The 17,512-nt window shown below is 53.0% G+C and overlaps 2 protein-coding genes across 6 annotated transcripts in view; one reads left to right on the top strand and one right to left on the bottom strand.

Moving 5' to 3' along the window:
- FEZ1 (fasciculation and elongation protein zeta 1) overlaps positions 1-559 on the top strand; it is a 40,597-nt gene extending 40,038 nt beyond the window's left edge. For both annotated transcript variants that reach the window (XM_065881965.1, XM_065881967.1), the window contains exon 10: positions 205-559. In XM_065881965.1, the coding sequence (XP_065738037.1) occupies positions 205-221 (17 nt within the window). In that variant the 3' untranslated portion in view covers positions 222-559. The remainder of the gene's footprint in view (positions 1-204) is intronic.
- A 12,644-nt stretch (positions 560-13,203) lies between these two features.
- PKNOX2 (PBX/knotted 1 homeobox 2) overlaps positions 13,204-17,512 on the bottom strand; it is a 73,817-nt gene continuing 69,508 nt past the window's right edge. For all 4 annotated transcript variants that reach the window (XM_065881460.1, XM_065881459.1, XM_065881458.1 and 1 more), the window contains 3 exons: positions 15,573-15,649; positions 14,471-14,649; positions 13,204-13,430 (listed from right to left, as the gene is read on the bottom strand). In XM_065881460.1, coding sequence (XP_065737532.1) covers positions 13,204-13,430; positions 14,471-14,649; positions 15,573-15,649 — 483 coding nt within the window. The remainder of the gene's footprint in view (positions 13,431-14,470; positions 14,650-15,572; positions 15,650-17,512) is intronic.

A 17,512-nucleotide genomic window follows, 5' to 3' on the forward strand; every position in this document is an offset into this window, starting at 1 on the left:
CTGAACAATCGCCTATCCCTGGCTCTTCCTCCTTCTGGAAGGAAGACACGTGATCACCATCCTTCCCTGGTTCTAAGGGGACAGTTCTCTGCTCAGGACGCAGGCGAGAGGCTGGCGTGACCGCTCTCGGCCACGGACACCCTGGGCTGGCAGGTCTGGCCACACACTTGCTTTGACATCCCTTTTCTCCTCTTCTCTTTCCAGTGCTCTGTCCTACCTAACCTTGCCCTTGGGAGCAGCCTTGCTGCGGAGGTCACTGAGCAAGAGTCATCCCACCGCAGGGACTGCATGACACCACGTAGCCTCCGCCGTGTATTTAAACGTGTATAGCTTAACCTGGATTAAACATGAGCAAATGCGCGGGGTCCTTTGCTGTTGGCTTCTAGTCCTAGTAACCATTGGATGCATGACCGAGGGGCAGGGCTGGTGACGTCACCTCCTCTCTGCCTGTGTCGGAGGGAGGTAGACGCTGTCGCCACTCATGGTGTAGTCTGGCTCCAGCCCTCAAAAACAGCTTCCACCCTAAGACTAATTTTGAAATAAACCTTCATTTAATTAATATTCTTCATGTGCTCTGGCGTGTGGTGCCCCTCGGCCCTCTGGTACAGACCTCCAGGGAAAGGATGTGTAGCTGCAACTTGATGCTCGTGGCCCGTGGCAGCCAACACGGCGTTTAGGGCTGGGCCGGGGTCGGGGGGGTGGTGCATGCCATGCCCTGTGGCGGGGCTGCAGTCGTACAGACGGGAGGACGAGGCCATCTGCAGACGCCTAAGATCTAACTGCTTGACAGCTTTACAGGGAGCCGCACGCTGAGTTGGAGGAGCTACTGGTTAGAGAGGAGATTGTGAAGTTAGCGCATGGCAAGTGAAGCTCGGGGGGAGCGGCTGGGCAGCTGTGGTGCCTCCTGTTGGGATGGCCGGGTTGACTCCAGGAAGCCCAGGTGCTGGAGGGCATCAGCTCCGCTGGGTTCTCCCAGCGTGGGGGTCCCGGCTGCTTTCCTGACTGCTCCCACTGACCCCCGGTATCCTCTGGCCGTGCGTGCCCTCCTTGCCCTCCCTGCAGCCCTCGACTCCCATGTGCTGTCCCCGGCATTGCCAGCCTCTTTGGGCCAGCAGGTGAAAGCTGTCCTCGTATCCGGAGGGGGCTCGATTTCACCACGACCTGAACTGTTTTGGCTTCCATCTTCTGGCTTGAATGATATTAACTCTGCAGATTCCCACAGTCCTGTCTTAAAACAAAACTTTTATCAAGTACTTGCTATGCACCTGCCACTAGCTTTGTCACCTCTACAAATCATCTTGCATCTCAGCAGCCCTACGTAGGTAGTAGCATTGCCCTGATAGAAGGATGCGGAGACCAAGAAGCAGAGATGCTCAAAGTGGTGGAGTCAGACTGGCACCTCGTCCTCTAATCCAGTTAGATCTCCACCCCCTCTTAGGAGTTTGGCGTTTGTGTGCCCCACGGAAAGCCGTGCTTCACCACACTGGCAACTCCACAGAAGGCCACAGATCGACACAGGTGACAATAGAAGGCATCCTTGTTGCCCTGCCTCTCACTTCCTGGGCCTCTGCTTTTCTAGGAGTGGTGCCGTAGAGCAGTAGCAGTCTTCCCTGGGGGTGAGGGGGCGGGGAAACTACCCCAGTGCCTGCAGCTCAAACTCAGGCATCTACACAGAGCAGGACTTCTGTGTGGACAGAGCCCCGGCCACTATAGGAAGGTGGAAACACCACAAGGTACCCAATGCAAATCCTCAGGGGTCAGCATGTGTACCTAAGTACAAGAGCTTTGACGAAAAGGGGCACCTGCAGCTCTGCGTTCTTTGGTGCCACGGCCAAGGGGCAAAGGGCCACTGGCGGGGTGAGGTCCTTAGCACGCTTCACACTTTGCCAGCCATGGGGGGGTGGGGTGGGGTGGGGGAAAAAAAAAAAAAAAATCAGTGAATTCCCAAGAGCCTTCCTTCCTGCCTTGGATTTGTCAGATCTGGGTCAGCCACTCCTTTCCCCCAATTTATCCTGCCAGCAGGTGTCTGAAGCAGCAGAGACAAGCTAATCAAAGCTGCTGGCAGTTAAAAATAAGCCTCAGGTGCCAGGGAGATGCTCCATCTCGGAGGAGGTGAGTCTAGCAGGACGGGGGCGGGGGTGGGAGTAGCGGCTGCTGTTTCCCTCCTGTTGTCCACATCGGGAGCCGAGGGGGATAGTAAATCAACGTCTCGTGGTTTTGCATCACCCTTTCCTCTGTCCTTGCTACTCAACATGAGGGGCCCAGACCAGCAGCAGTGACAGCGCGTAGAAACTTGTTAGAAACGCAAAACTCAGGCCCAGCGCCCAGCAACCCCCCCGCCCCACCGTTGGAAGCTGCATTTTAACGAGATTTCCAGGTAATTGGTGTTTGTGTTACGTTTGGAGACGCTTTGCTAAGCTTTCGGTAAAAAGCTGGAGCCCTGACTCTCGGAGACTGAACCCTCAGAAAGCAAGGATGGTGTGATTAACAGGTGACCTCACTGTCTCTCCCCCGCACTCTGGTCCTCATCCCTCAGGGTCCCAGGGTGGATGGATACTTCTAACTCCAGTCAGTCCCGACGGCAAAGCTCAAGTCGACCTAGGGACTTGAGCTAGGCACTCAGCCAGGACCACCGGGGAGCCAGGGCCTGCAGGACACCCTCCTGGGCAGGTAGGACGTAGTTCGGCCAGCAGGCTCCTTCACTGAGGTCCATCCGCATCAATTAAAGGCCTCCATGTGGGTTTGCGAAGCTTAATCTGATCCAGTCTTGGTGAGGAAATGCCGTTGTCGGGCCTGATGCCAGCCTTTGGTTGTGTAGAATCGAAACAAACTATCCTATGTCCCCACACTCCCTTTCCTTGCATCTCTGCTTCAAGACGGGAGACAGATGTGGTATCTCAGAAAGAAAACCCAAAGGAAAATAAATTAATTAATTAATTTAAAAAGAAAAAGGACTTCCCTGGTTGGCACAGTGGTTAAGAATCCGCCTGCCAACGCAAGGGACACGGGTTCAAGCCCTGGTCCAGGAAGATCCCACATGCCGTGGAGCAGCTAAGCCCGTGTGCCACAACTACAGAGCCCATGAGCCACAACTACTGAAGCCTGTGTGCCTAGAGCCCGTGCTCCGCAACAAAGTGTAGCCCCCGCTCTCCGCAACTAGAGAAAAGCCCGCGCGCTGCAACAAAGACCCAGTGCAGACAAAACTAAATAAATAAACAAATTAAAGAAAAAGAAAACCCAAAGGGAAGGACGTTGGGATACTAAGTTTTACGGGATGAGTTGGATTTTTAAAATGAAATAAACCTTTTGCGTGCTCACTGGAATAATATCTGGAGTATAACTATCTTCTAGAGGCCAGGGAAGAGACGGGGAAAATCATAAGGTGCAATCCAATGGGTGTTTCAGTATGAATGATGGACCAAGTCCTAACGGGCGTGATGAGTCCGTTCCATGGGCTTTGAGCATCACTGTGTCCTAGGGACTCCCCCAGCGGCCCCGTCACAAAGAGCGCTTCCGGTCTCACCAAAGGCCAGGAGCAGGGGGCACCCCAGGGGCCCAGCCCTCCTTCAGCAGAAGCGTGAATCGGGAGGGAGCCGGGAGAGGTGACACCCGGGCCAGCGTCCACGATTAGTATGCGTGGAGGGGAGAGTAATTAGATGCAGCTCTTGGAGAAGAGACACGTTCTTGATGGCGCCTGATGATTTATTTCCTTGGGAGGATGAGAGGAGACTCCTTAGGATTTCTGTCTGAGCCTGAGCTTTGCTCTCCTCCTCCCTTCGTGAGAGAGGGGACGCAGAGGCCACTCTGCTTACCAGGAAGGTGCTTGGCTTCATATTACTGCCTTTCTTTTAAAAGAACAATGGGCCACCTTAACCCACAGCCTCGCAGCTCCAGCCCCCCACCCCCTGCCCAAGCCCTCATGCATATTCATCCTGCTTCAAAGAGCACAGCATGGAATATGCAAATTGGCCAGGCAGGAGCTGGTTGGCATTTTGATAATAGCTTTGTCTGACAAACCCCAGAGACACACGCACATCTAGTTCCTCTCTCTCTTTATCTCTCTCTCTCTCTTCCCCTCCCTCCCTCCCTCCCTCTCTCCCCTTCCTCTATCCTGTGTCCCCCTCTTCATTCTCTCTTCCACTCCCCATCTGTCAGAGAACAGGAAAATGAAGCGAGTTAATGAAAGGCCAGGTGTCTGCATTCCAGTCCAGTGTATTTCCACTTTTCTCTCCTCCTCCTTGAACAGAACCATTTTGTTTTTCCCATTAAAGTGTTCCTGATCCGACAACGCCTGGGGCCCCGGGCCTGCCCTCTGCTCTCAGTGGCCTCCCCGACTTCGTCTGGGCCCCATTCTCTGCTCTCTCTCCCAGAGATGAGCTCCCTTCTCTTTGTCCTTCCATCTTTCAACCTGGTTTTACTGTCAACAGTCGAGCCTAAAAAACCCAAGAACCTGGCCTTGCCCTCTGAACAGGAGGGAAGGAATCACCTACACAGGCTGGAAGTGAGGGGGGCTTGGATGTCTGTTGTCATCACTGACAGGTTACTAGGACTCAGCAGTTCCTGACCTCTCGCATCCATCTCTACGACACATCTGAGCAGCCATCAGCAACGGCGCAATGGACCTGCCTTTGCCCCGTTCTTGGTCCCCGTCTGTTGATAGACAACAGCGGCCTCTCCCCCAACACTATCTCCCCAAGCCCCTGCCGCAGCACCGCTCCTAGAAAAGCACGCAGAGCAATTTCTCAAGGACTTAGGTCCTACCCTTCCCCCCCCCAATGTAAATGGTTGCTCCTAGAAAAGTACGCAGAGCAATTTCTTAAGGACTTAGGTCCTGCCCCTCCCCCCAAAATGTAAATGGTTCCAGCTGGAGGTGGTGGGCTACTGGGTAGATGCTCTGCCTTGGGAGAAGCAGCTAAGGTTTGGATCCCACGTCTGTGAAGGCTGTTTCATCTGGGAAACTTACAGGAGGAAAGCAGAGGCAGGGGCAGGGATGCAGGCACCTCCGAGGATTTCAGGCGAGAGGGGAGTCTCTTCCGTTGACCTTGAAGGCCAGCCCTGATCAAGCCAAAGCTCAGGAGGCAAATTACCTCATAGAAGGAGCATGGGTTTGAGGCTTGGGTCCAAATCCCAGCTCTACTACCTATTCGCAAAATAATTTTTGAGAAAATTATTTAATTTCTCTGTTTCCGTATTTTAGAAATGGGTATTAATAATAATGCCAGTAATTCCCCCAGGGCTTTTTGGAATCATTTACAGTATCTAGCATATATGCTAAGTGCTCAGTACATTGTGACTTTTATTGTTGCTGGTAAACTTCCAGGAACATAGAGAAAGGACTGGGCCCTATGGCCTCTTAAGCCTCATCATTTTCTCAATCCAGAAGCAACCAGGAACACCTGAAAGCAAAACCAAAACAAGATAGGGTGTGGCCTGTTCCCCTCAAATCGGCCTCACCACCCCCACCCCCTTTAGGCTCCCTAAATCCTGCTTAGTGGTGGCCCATCTGATTCTAGGACCAGTGGCCTCTGGGCTCTCCTGCACAAGGCGACAAAACCAAGAGGCAGAGCTGGGTCATATTCTGATTTCTCAGCAGGTTCATTCAGGGTGGGTGGTGGAGGAGGGACGGTGAAAAGTCACATTTATTTTTGCACTTAGAGAAAAGATTCTATTTTCACCGGCAAGGAGACAGGTAGAATGACAGAAGAGGAAGCACACAGGCCACCCCAGACGCAGTCAGAGAAGCCTCACGTGCTGTAGGATTACAACGTGATCCGATCAGGTGGGGTCATGAGGATAAATTCATGAGGTTGGAGAAAGGCACTGCAGATATCCCGCAGAGGAAGTAAGCCTCGAAGATCACTGCTTCCTCCACCCGCCGCCAGAGGGCAGCTCTCAGCTCGAGGGGTGGAGGTTGGCGGGATCCGGTGAATCTATGCAACGCTGGAGGGCCCCGGGCTCCCGTAGCTGGACGTGGACGGCAAAGGTGGGTGACAATTTACAATGCGCTGTGGATGGGGTTCCCACAGGGAGTGGGCAAGTTGGGTTTACTGACCCTTGGTGCCCTTTCCAGGACTGAGAAACAGTGTTTTCACTCTAGCCTGGGATCTTTGTTGTGTGCAAAGACCCCTAGAGGGGGCGGTACGGAGGGCAACAAGGCCCTTGCGGCTCAGAGCGACTCACCGCGGAGCTTTTTCTGCAATCAGGCTTGGGTGAAGCAGTGGTTCAGCATCTCCGGGGTGCTATTCAAAATGCACCGACCTCAGCCCCACCCTTGGAGAGTCTGCTCTAGCAGACTGAGAATGGAATTTGGGCGCCTTCACCTCCAAAACCCTGCTCAGTAATTCTGAGGTGCCTCCTGCAGAGAACTCCTGAGGTGGAGATTGGGAGAGAGACGAAGATGCCCTTGGGCATGGAGGCGCTGGGGGGATTTCGTCACAAGAGAGCTAGGTTATTTCATCTCCTCCCAAAATGTGACCCCACATGCATACACAGCGCCATGCAGGCAAAGGGGCAGCAGGAAAAGTGGAGTAGGCTAGCTGCTGGGGGCCTGGGCAGTGATGTGGTCTCAGCTTCCCCAGCAGGGCTGGGGTCATCCGCAGGGAGGAGAGGCATCCCCAGGAGGAGCTGGGGGTCCGCTGCACTGTCGTCCGCGGGACTGAGTTTCATAGAAGATCCACCAAAGGGGAACTTAAAGACCCTCCCCTCTCACCCCCTCGCTGTGCAGGTGAGGAAGTGAATTTAGGTGGTCCCTGTGGGTGAGGGGAAGTATCGGCAGAGTCTCAGTCAAATCCAGGGGAAGCCAGTGCTCTTTCTTTCCCTGCAAAGGAGTCACGGGAGGCCCGCAGGTGGGCAGAGCTGGCCTTGCATGAGTCTGATATCATAAAATGTTGCAGTACTGTGGGGGGAAGAACCACCCAGAGATTCACGAAAGAGCAGGTGGATGGGAGAGCTGCATACCTGAAGTGAGTTCTCTGGATAATGCTTGGGTGTAATAAGATGAAAAGAATCTGAAAATGAAAAGGTATAATGAGATATACACAACTGAAGGGAATTGTCTTAAATGGCTGATTGTAATGAGATGCACATAAATTGTCAGGCTTGTAATGAAATGAAAAAAAATTCTTGCCTGGTAATACTGGGTGTAATGTCTACACCTGAAATAAGTCGTCTCAGTGCACTGAATGTAATGAGATGCACATAATTTTAAAGAGTGTAATGAGATGAGAAATAAATCAAACACTTGTCTTAAAATGAAAGATGTACTAAGAGGCATACACCTGAAGGGCATTGTCCTAAATGGTTTTGCTTTAATGAGATGCATTTAATTTGCAAAGGGGCTAAATGAGATTGGCCCAGAGAGAGGCTGAGAAATATAAAAGTATAGGGTACACTTGAAAGTGGTATCATAAAATCTGCCTGGTATGTGGGATGGAAATAAGATGCTACCTTAGAAATGTGTGGAGGACTTCCCTGCTGGCACAGCGGTTAAGAATCCGCCTGCCAATGCAGGGACACGGGTTTGAGCCCTGGTCTGGGAAGATCCCACATGCTGCGGAGCAACTAAGCCCGTGCGCCACAACTACAACTGCTGTGCCTGCACTCTAGAGCCCGCAAGCCACAACTACTGAGCCCGAGTGCCACAACTACTGAAGCCCGCATGCCTAGAGCCCGTGCTCCACAAGAGAAGCCACCGCAATGAGAAGCCTGCACACCACAACGAAGAGTAACCCCCGCTCACCACAACTAGAGAAAGCCCGCGCACAGCAACGAAGACCCAGCACAGCCAAAAAGAAAGAAAGGAAGGAAGAGAGGAAGAAAGCAATGCATGGAGCGTGATGCTATTGGCATTCTTTCTGCCGGTCCTCTGTGACCTTTGGCCTGGGCTGCTCTGCAAAGTTAAATTATCCTCTGTCCCCCATACGATGCCAGGCACATAGTAGGCACCTGTGGATACTCACTGAAGGATTAACTGGCTCAGGGAGTTGTAGTGTATTTAGCAAAAGGAAGTTAAGGGGAGCAGCTATAAAACAAGGAACTTCTAAAAGGCACCTGAAAACTATTTTCTGAGAGCGATGTTTCTCAAAGTCTTTAGCATCTTGATCAGAATCTGGGAAAAATCTAGTCGTGGGACCTAATCATATATAACAAGCAACCTGGTGGTTTTTATGCCTCAAGGCTCATGATCACTTCTGAGGGCCAGGTAGGCAGGCAACGTATGAGTGAAGGTATCTGGATGTCAGACACAGGTACCTTTGCAATTAAAGGTGGGAGATTCTTCACTTCCACAAATATATTCTCCTGAAGTTTTTTCAAAGGCAGAGTCCCCCCCCCCCCTTTTTTTTTCCTGCGGTACGCGGGCCTCTCACTGTTGTGGCCTCTCCCGTTGAGGAGCACAGGCTCCGGACGCGCGGGCTCAGCGGCCATGGCTCACGGGCCCAGCCGCTCCGTGGCATGTGGGATCTTCCCGGACCGGGGCAGGAACCCGTGTCCCCTGCATCGGCAGGTGGACTCTCAACCACTGCGCCACCAGGGATGTGCAGAGCGCCCCCCCCCCACAACTTTTTTTTTTAAAGGAACCATTGTTTTATTTTTATAAATTTACTTTTATTTATTTATTTTTGGCTGCATTGGGTCTTCGTTGCTGCGTGCGGGCTTTCTCTAGCTGCGGTGAGCGGGGGCTACTCCTTGTTGCGGTGCACGGGCTTCTCGTTGCGGTGGCTTCTCTTGCGGAGCATGGGCTCTAGGTGCACAGGCTCAGTAGTTGTGGCTTGGGGGCTCAGTAGTTGTGGCGCACGGGCCTAGCCACTCTGTGGCATGTGGGATCTTCCCGGACCAGGGCTCGAATCCGTGTCCCCTGCATTGGCAGGCGGATTCTTAACCATGCGCCACCAGTGATGTGCCACCATCACTCTTGATAGAGCAATGGGTATAAAGCTATATTTTCCTTTTTAAAAAAACCACTCAAATATTGGAGGGAAAGGCAAAAAAGGAAAAGAATAAAAGGGAGGAGGAAGCTTAATTAGTCAACGAGCCATCCAAGGGGCGGCCGCCCAATAATAAATGACCCTCAGCCTTCCGGTTGGGGGATCACATGAGTTGCCATTGTCATGACAACCTGGAGCCCACATCATCGGGGGCGGCAGTGACTCAACTACATTCAGCTGTAGCCGGGTGGGAATATAGGTCCCGAGTTGCCTGATTGCCCGATTTTTGAAGAGAAACCAGGAATCTGAATTTTTATGTGCAACCTTCTAACTTAAATGTTGGCCCCCAAATTTTACAAAACAGTATATGGTCCAGACAAAACATGACCGTGAGCTGAATTTGACCTGAGTGCCTCCTGTTTACAGCTCTGAATGATCAAGTTTGAGGTCATTGTCCTAGGATGCGATCATAACTCATCCATTATGGGGATGTTAGGAGCTCACTTCAGTCTCAATCTTCCCCTAGAATGTGAATTCTCTGAAGGCAAGAACTATGTCTTTGTCGATCACAGTTATATCCTCCGTATCTAGAACTGCCTGGGACAGAGTCGGCGCTCAATTAATACATGAATGAATGAGTTCGTGCCGGCTGCAGTGTGACAGTCACTGCCCTCATCTGGTCACATCCAAGGCAGCAGAGAGGTCCCATGGTCGAGGAAGTTGAGCTCTGGTCATGAACTTCCCTGAGCAGGAATCTCCAATCAGTTCATCCCTGATAGGCTCAGGGCTGGGGCTAAAAGTTAGTCTGAACATTTCCCAGGGCCCTGATACCACAGCTCCATTTTGGGGGTAAAGGAACCTCTCCCCCACCCCCACCCCCGCATTGTCCCATCTCTTACTTCTGCATGGACTGTGGCACATCTTCTCCGTGGGTTGGATAGGATTGGGGTCATGCACAGAAAGCTTGCTGCCTTCTCAAAACACAAGCACCCACATCTCAAATGATTTAGGAAACCACTTTTTAGTTAGAAGCATTGTGTAAAAGATGGTGGAACTTGAGAGAAACACTTAGGAAGGGGTGGGAGAGGCTGGGGTAGAGCCACTGTAATTTCTGAGAGTAGTGTTTCCTGAAATGTGTTTTGTGTGTAACTAGTATAATTGAATAGACATTACTTGAAAAAAAAAAAAATACTTTTGGGGAACATGTTAAACAGAGACAGGCTTCTTTCCTGCAGGACTTCTCAGAGGCTTTAATGTACTAATGCACATTATGAAACTCCTCTATCAAAATATAATATGCAGTTCATCCTAGACTAATTAGGCTGTGGAATTTTTTATTTTATTTTATTTTTTTGGATAGCATATCTTTTAAGACGGTGTTCCTTGGAAATCACTGCTTTGAAAGCTGTCTTCCTGGCTCTGAAAGGTGAGGTTCTAGGTATCAGCGTCCTGTGGCTCTTGAGACTTTTTTCACTGCCCAGAGGTGGCGTCTCTGCTGTGTTTGCAGAATCTCCAGGTGTGACTGGGGGCTGGGCTCTGGGAGGGCGGTGACCCAGGGGACCGCTATCCATGCTGCGTGGAGATCCGTTTTGCCTGTGGAATCACTCCCTTTCCCATCTTCAGCCTGGCCAGAGGGTGTCCACGGGTAAGTGTGAACTCTGCAGCCTTTTTGAACTGGAACGAGGAACCCTCCCTCCTGCTTCTAAACCGATACCCCAGTACAGGGCCCAGATAAGGAAACCTCTAGGTTGAAAGTAACATGAAAGACTGCCTCTCACTTAGTTGGGGAGATAGCTGCCTCTAACTTTCTTCCCGCCCTAGGGAATAGAGTGCTGAATTATGCGGTTCAAAGGGCAGGCTACGCTCTGGACACAGCTCCTGGATTCACTGTGGCAGTCAAGACTGCCTCTCCTTCCTGATTCCCGGGACCTTTCACCTGAGGGATAGGGCATGTGAGGGCTGGGGGAGGGGCAGTGGTGGCCCCGACTTGGATGGAGGTCGGAAAAGCAAGGGGCTTTGAGGGTAGAGTGTGGTGGAAGAGCTCCCCTGCTATGGGGGCAGCCTGCCAGGAGAGGGCAGTGCAGAGCCTCCTCCTGTCTTCCCTCCTTCATCTCTTTGTCTTGGAGCAGACACGTCTGCGCTGAGTGTACTGAACTTGGCCGTCGTCCTCCCCAGAGAGGTGAACTGAGGACACCCAGAAAGCCTTCTTCCTTGGTCCTTTCATGGGTATTCAGGTCAACAAGGAGTATGCTGAGGTCTCCAAATTTTCTCTGGTCCAGGGTCCCCCTAACCCCTAATCACAGAAAAAGAGAATCGTGTGCCAGAATTATGGTAGGTAATAAGGTTTACTGAAAACTCGGCCACATTCAGTACTGGTTTGGTGGATACATCAGAAGAGGTTGCATAACATTAATTAGGCAGGAGGAGGGGGCTGGGAGGAGGATGTGTGGGCACATGTGTGCAGGTGTGCCTTGTGCTGGGGTGGGATGCCTGTCAAAAGTGATAAGTGGAAGGGTGTGCATGTGAACAAGAAAAAGAACCAGAACAGGAAATGTATTTTATCCCGCTTCACGTTGCAAAATTCTCACGCCAGAAAAGCTAGACTTTCCTCTACCTATGGCATCAAAAGGGAGTAAAAAATGATTGGATCACCCAGATTATAAATAAGGTTATTTGTTTCTCAAAAATCCTTATTAAAACATTAAATATCAGCTCTTTTGGGGGAAGAAATACATTCATTTCAGGGAGACCTCAGGAAAGCCACCATCCTTTTGCTCCTCCTTCGGGGGCCCCGCGGGGGCCCTTGAGTTGAGCCAGGCAGCCGCTCACATCCTGCCACTGATGGAGATGGCCAACGCACGACTGACACATGAAGCTGCAAGTCCATTAAATTAACTTCAATGGAAAACACACGTGTGATCAGTCCCGTCATTCACAGCCATAGGGGTGGGAGGGAACGGGAGGATGGGGTGCCAACCCCGGGGGACTGGATGTTGGGGTGGGTGTGTGTTGGGCAGATGGTGGGAAGACTCCTCCTCCTGGTGGAGCCCCAGTTCCTCCAGTGCTGTGTAAGTGATGGTGTGTAGAACAGTGAGGCGGGGGTGGGGGTGGGGCACCTCCTCCACACTTTGGATATTGATGAGAAGAGGGATGTAGCACCTTCTCCAACCCCTGGCTTCCCACTGGGCTGGATGCTTCTTTCCAATGTTTCTTCTGCCTCCTCTGAAGGACAGAGTGAAGACGAGAGGATGAAGGCTGGTGGAGCCGACCTGGGAGCAGGGCGACAGCAGTGAGGGACAGGAAGGGTGGACAGATTCCAAGCTAACCTGGCTCCACCCTCTCTGATGGCCCCTGGAGGGGGCGGAACGTCTGGGGAGCTCCACCTGAGGGCTGGAACATCTGGGATAAGACACCGCTGTCCTGTTGTTACAGGAGCTGAGTTCTGTGACCACTGGGGATAGCTGTGGTCCCCAAAGTCACCTTGATATGGCTCCTACCCCAGGTTCTGCCATCTCCTTGGGTCCTGGAGCCAACCCAGGTGAAGGGGCTCCGCTTTACCTCCTATAAACGAGCCCACCAGCTTACCACTGATTTCCAGGAGAGAGAGAAGGCAGCTCCGGTGGCTCCCATCCCTCTCTCCCAAGTCCACGGCTGCCTGTGCCCAGAGACAGGGCCTTGGAGGGCTGAGAGGAGCTCCAGGAGTCCAGGTCCCACCCTGGTCTGCCGGATGTGACGCCTCAGGCCGTTCCCCTCCTCCAGCCATGGATTATACGTTGAGGCTCCCTCCTGCCCTTGAATGTCTCTCAGAGGAGCTAACAGTCCTCTGGAGGTGGAACGCAGACCCTCTTTGTCTCTCCCTTTCCTCCTAACTCTGTTCCCTGGCAAAGGCTCACTCTGTGAACAGCACTGATCCACCTCACGGCGCAGGGCTTGTAAACAACTCAAGTCCTTCAGTGGCGGGGGTTTGGGGGCGTGGGTGCCATCTGTCTTCAGGGATTTGGTGAGTCCAGATCTCACTCCTGCCTTTCTGTCCAGGCTGCTCGACTGGCCCCGCCAAACGAAGTCCTCTGCAGCTCTAGGGAAGTGGGGCCAGGGTACTGGTGGAAGCTTGGTGGTTGGGAAGGAAAAGGTGTTTCCTCTGCATTTCCTCCAGCTACTGATTTTGGGAAGCCAGGGTCCAACTTCCTCGGTGCTGCCTGCCCAGGTCTCCTCCCCCGCCAGCCTGAAGCCCTCCTGACGACACTCCTGCTCGGTGATCAGTGCCACCTGGGCTGCCCGGCTACTCCAGGGAGTCACTGTGCTCCAAGCCCAGGTCGCTGACATTCGTTGTCTGCAGCTCGTCGGCCTCGTCCTCCAGCTCCTCTTCCTCTTCCTCTTCCATCTCGTCCTCATCCTCTTCTTCTGTCCCATCCAGTGAGTCGTCGTGTGCGGCCATCATAGCCTGCTGCATGGCCATGGTGGCATTGTCTGAGGACAGGGACTGCAGGTTGTCCAGGTTGATGGAACCTATGTGGGAGAAGAAGGCAAGGGTCAGGCCCAGGAAAGCCAGTGGCTTCAGTGGTGAGCTCCTACGCTGGACAGTCCCCTGGCGCGAAGTCTCCTGTCCGTTCCCCTGTCAGCCGCTCCCTGCCCCATCCCAAGCAGCAGCGCTCCTGGGTACCACTTCCTGAGCATCTTCTGTGTAACTATGTCAAACACTGTTGCCTTTCGAAGAATTCTGTAAGTAGGTGTCATCACCCCCATCCTCAAGAGGAAGGAACAGTCTCAGACAGTTGAGTCATTAGCTCAGAATGACACAGTCAGGCATGATATAGCTGGGATTCTCTCCCTGGTTGGTCAAGCTCAAAATCTGTTGATTTCTACTCTACCCCATAAGACTATTGCCCACCACACGGAACTGGTACCCAGTCATATAAGTGCACGTATACATGAAGGTAGGCCTGCACACGTGTACACCTCCACTCCACTTCCCACACAGAGCTAGCTTCACGTGCTAAGCTATTAAACGTTGTCTGGCTCGTGGCTCATTGAATTATTCATTGTGCACCAGGCGACCGGCAATTAGAAACGTGTATACGAAGGGTGTGACGGAGAAGCTGGGAGAACAACGCTCTTCCTGGCCTCCGTTCACAAGCCAGCTGCCTGCTTCGGTATTTACAGATGGCCCTGGCTCTCGGGGAACCGTGCAGACACTGGTGCTGAGCAACTTCAGGTGGGTGTGGGACTGAGGAGGGGGGACTCTGCTGAGAAGCCACTGACTCAGATGACCACCAGCTGACTCCCACTCGTCTTTGTGAGATTGCTTTTGGCTTGTTAAAGTAAACGCAAAAAAAAATAATAATAATAATTCCCTTCTTTCAGGCTGACATACATCGTTTGATGGGGATCGGGTAGGGATACCTATTGTGACGGAGCTGACACGGCCACTCAAGCGTGTAGACGATCAGCCCCTGACTCTGTGCACAGCTGCGCCCATAGGGGCTCCAGGAGCCCCTCCCGACCAGCCCCCCACCCCCGTCTACAGTACCCTCAGCCCCAGCTCTTACCATCGGGGTTTGTCCCCGGGGCACCACCCTGCTGTTGCAGCACCCCTGCAGCAATGGAGTTGGGCCAGAATCTTTGGGTGGGCCGGTGCTGCGACTTGATTTTCTTGGCTTTGGGGGCAGGGTCGGGGTTGCTGGCGTCAAGCATGGGCTGCAGGATGCGCCTCCGGGCGTTGATGAACCTGCCCAGGAGTAAGACGGAGACGGGTAAGTCACCACCAGGGGGCGGGAGCATGTGTGCGCAGGCACGTGTGTCTGTGTGTGGGTGTGTGCACGTGTGTATGCACACGTGAGCTTGTGTCTGTGTGCGCACGTGTGCGTGTGTGCGCATGCGTGTGAATGTGTGCGCAGAGAGCGCTAAGCCGCTTCCAGATCCTGAGAAGCTGGTCCTTGTACAGAACAGACCGGGGTCTGGGCACCGAGGAGCTCGTGACGTCACCAGGGGGCTTGGTGACCACAAACCAGCGTGGGACGAATGCGTGAGAAGGGTCAGGAATCTCTGCTCCAGACCGGTCAGGACTGAACAGAGGAAGGAAGAGCCCCCCAGTCAAAGGCACTAACCTCCGACCTGACCTCTCTCCAGAGGGCCAAGGGTCTGCTCCCATCCAGCCAGAACTTGCCCTCTGAGGTTTCTATGACACCCCGGGCGGCCACAGAGGAGGGGGCACGGGAGCCCTGTGGGGTGAGGACTGCCAGCTCCTCCCTATTCTTCCTGCTCCCAGCCCTGAAGAGTGTTTCAGCCTGAGCTCTTTTTACATGGGTGGTGAGTAGACCAGATGACCACCGGTGGCCTCGGGTCGTGGGATGCAGGCACCCCTGTGTGTCCGTAGTGCAGGTGGGGCTGGGTTTTCTGCAAGAAGGCAAGAAGCTCCCAGTGATGTTCCTGACACAGTTTCCCAGGAGAGGGCGCTGAGAAGCTGCAGATGAAGCCATAGGTGTTGATTCCGGATATCTGCCTCCAGCCCACAGGCGATGGCTGGCATGGTCGCCAGGTTGAGACTGAGGCCAGGCTGGGCACTCTAGCCTCTTTCCCCTGCTGTGCATTCCCCTGCCCAGCAAGTGGCCCCTGGGTCTGAGAGCCTCTGGGCAGGCGATACTAACTCACCAGTTATTCACTTGCAGGAGGGTGAGGTTTGTCTGGGCCGCGATCTGCCTCTTCTCATCCTCCGTGGGGTAGGGGTGCTGAAATGAGAGGTGAAGGGCTAGTGAGGGGTGGGCACGTGGTGGCCTGGTCCCCCTAGAGACCCTGCCCACGACACAGGCAGCATCGCAGGCCAGGTAGCCCCAGGGGTTTGGGGAAAGTGTAATGTTCCCCAGAAAGAATGGCCAAGGGCTTGGAGGGAGGCTGCTGTGTGGCCGAGGAGGGCTACCTGCCCTGAGCCCAGCCCCCCATGGTGGAGGACCAAGTGGTTTCCCAAGGGTCGTTACAGTTCAATACTGATCGCTTCCAAAGGAGTGTCACATCCTCACCTGGTCCACCCCCAAACAGGCAGGTCAGGCATTATCTATATTAGGATGGACAATGGCCTCGAAAGCCCACAGGACTCTCAGAAGGTGGTAAACGGGGGAACGAATCCATTTAATTTAAACTAACTGACATTTACTGAGTATCTACTACGTGTGCAATTCATGCAGGCATCCCGGGAGACAGAAGGTAAATTCAACGGTAACTACGACTCGTGGAATACTCTGTAGCCTATGAAATGCTTTCATGCACTTAATTTCACTTAATAAAGCATATCGGTAAAACTTGGTAAGAGGCAGGTTAGGTGAAGAAACTGAAGGACTATCTCCACTGTCCCCCAGATGGCGGCATCAGCTCGGAACTCAGTTCTGACGTTGGTCCGGGGTCCCCGCATCACTTCACGCTTCCACTTTGTGAGACGGAGTCGGTGTCTTTGTGGGGGTGAGTGAGGACGTGGGGCAGGGGCTTCAGTCCTGCACTGACTACACGTTTGTCTCTCTCGGATCATGTTTCATGAGGGCAGAGACCAGCTCTTATTAACGTATCCCCAGCACCCACCACATGTACCTGAAGTACAAATGGCTGCTGAGCAAAAGAAAGCAGAAACAAGGCGGTGGGTGCTGGGGTTTGGGTAACAAGCACCGGAGAAGCTTAGGAGAAGTGGGTGTTGGCCAAAGCGCTGGGGAGGCTGAATAGGTCACATTAAAGACTGGGAAAGTTTGGGGTGGCAGAGGGTTGGGGGACCTTCTGGATCCCACTGGGTGGTGAGCCCCACGATGTCTGGGTCTATGTGTCTGTGTGTCTTTTCCAGGCTTCTACATAACACCCGGCACCCAGCAGGCTTGCAATATAGGTGTGATGAGCGTCTGAACGGGTCAGAGCCTTGCCCTGGCAGCTAGGGGAGGTTCGGGAGCTCTCAGGGTAGAGGGCCAAGCCGTCCTCAGGTCAGAATCATCCCCTTATCGAGGTGGTAATCATCCCCTTATTGAGATAGTGGTGCTTGGGCTTTCCAAAGTCCTGAAGACCGGGGCTCAGATTCTGGCTCTATCACGAAGAGCTGTGAGATCTCAGGCACATCACTTAACCCCACATGATAAAGTCATCTAATGATTAAAAGAAATTATTCTTGTAAAGTGCTCAATAAGAGATCGCTCTTCATACTATTGTTGGACAATGTTGGCAAGGTGCTTAAAGCTCTCTAAGGGATGAGCTAGAGATCAACAGCCTCCATAGAACTCTCATTATCAGTGACAAAGGAAAGGAACCTCTTCGGTGTCCTCGATGTCCCTCGACTGAAGCAATCGGGGTCCTCAATGTCCCGCGACTGAAGCAATCAGGGTCCTGTGTCGTTTTAATTCACACCTCTGACCCTGACCACAACACCAGGGCAGCCGGGACTCGTGATCCATATAATATTAAGATTCTAACAAGAAGGAAAGCACGTTGGTGTCACAGGAGCCAATTTCATCTAACTGGGAAGGAGCCCAGGGAGATGGGGAGGAGACTGTAGCCTCCCAGGGGCTCCGTGCATCTGACACCCTCTGGGGAGGGGTGGTGGCCAAGCCCTCCTCCCCTGCCCC

The sequence above is a fragment of the Phocoena phocoena genome, chromosome 8 (assembly GCF_963924675.1).
Source record: "Phocoena phocoena chromosome 8, mPhoPho1.1, whole genome shotgun sequence".
Classification (NCBI taxonomy): Eukaryota; Metazoa; Chordata; class Mammalia; order Artiodactyla; family Phocoenidae; genus Phocoena; species Phocoena phocoena.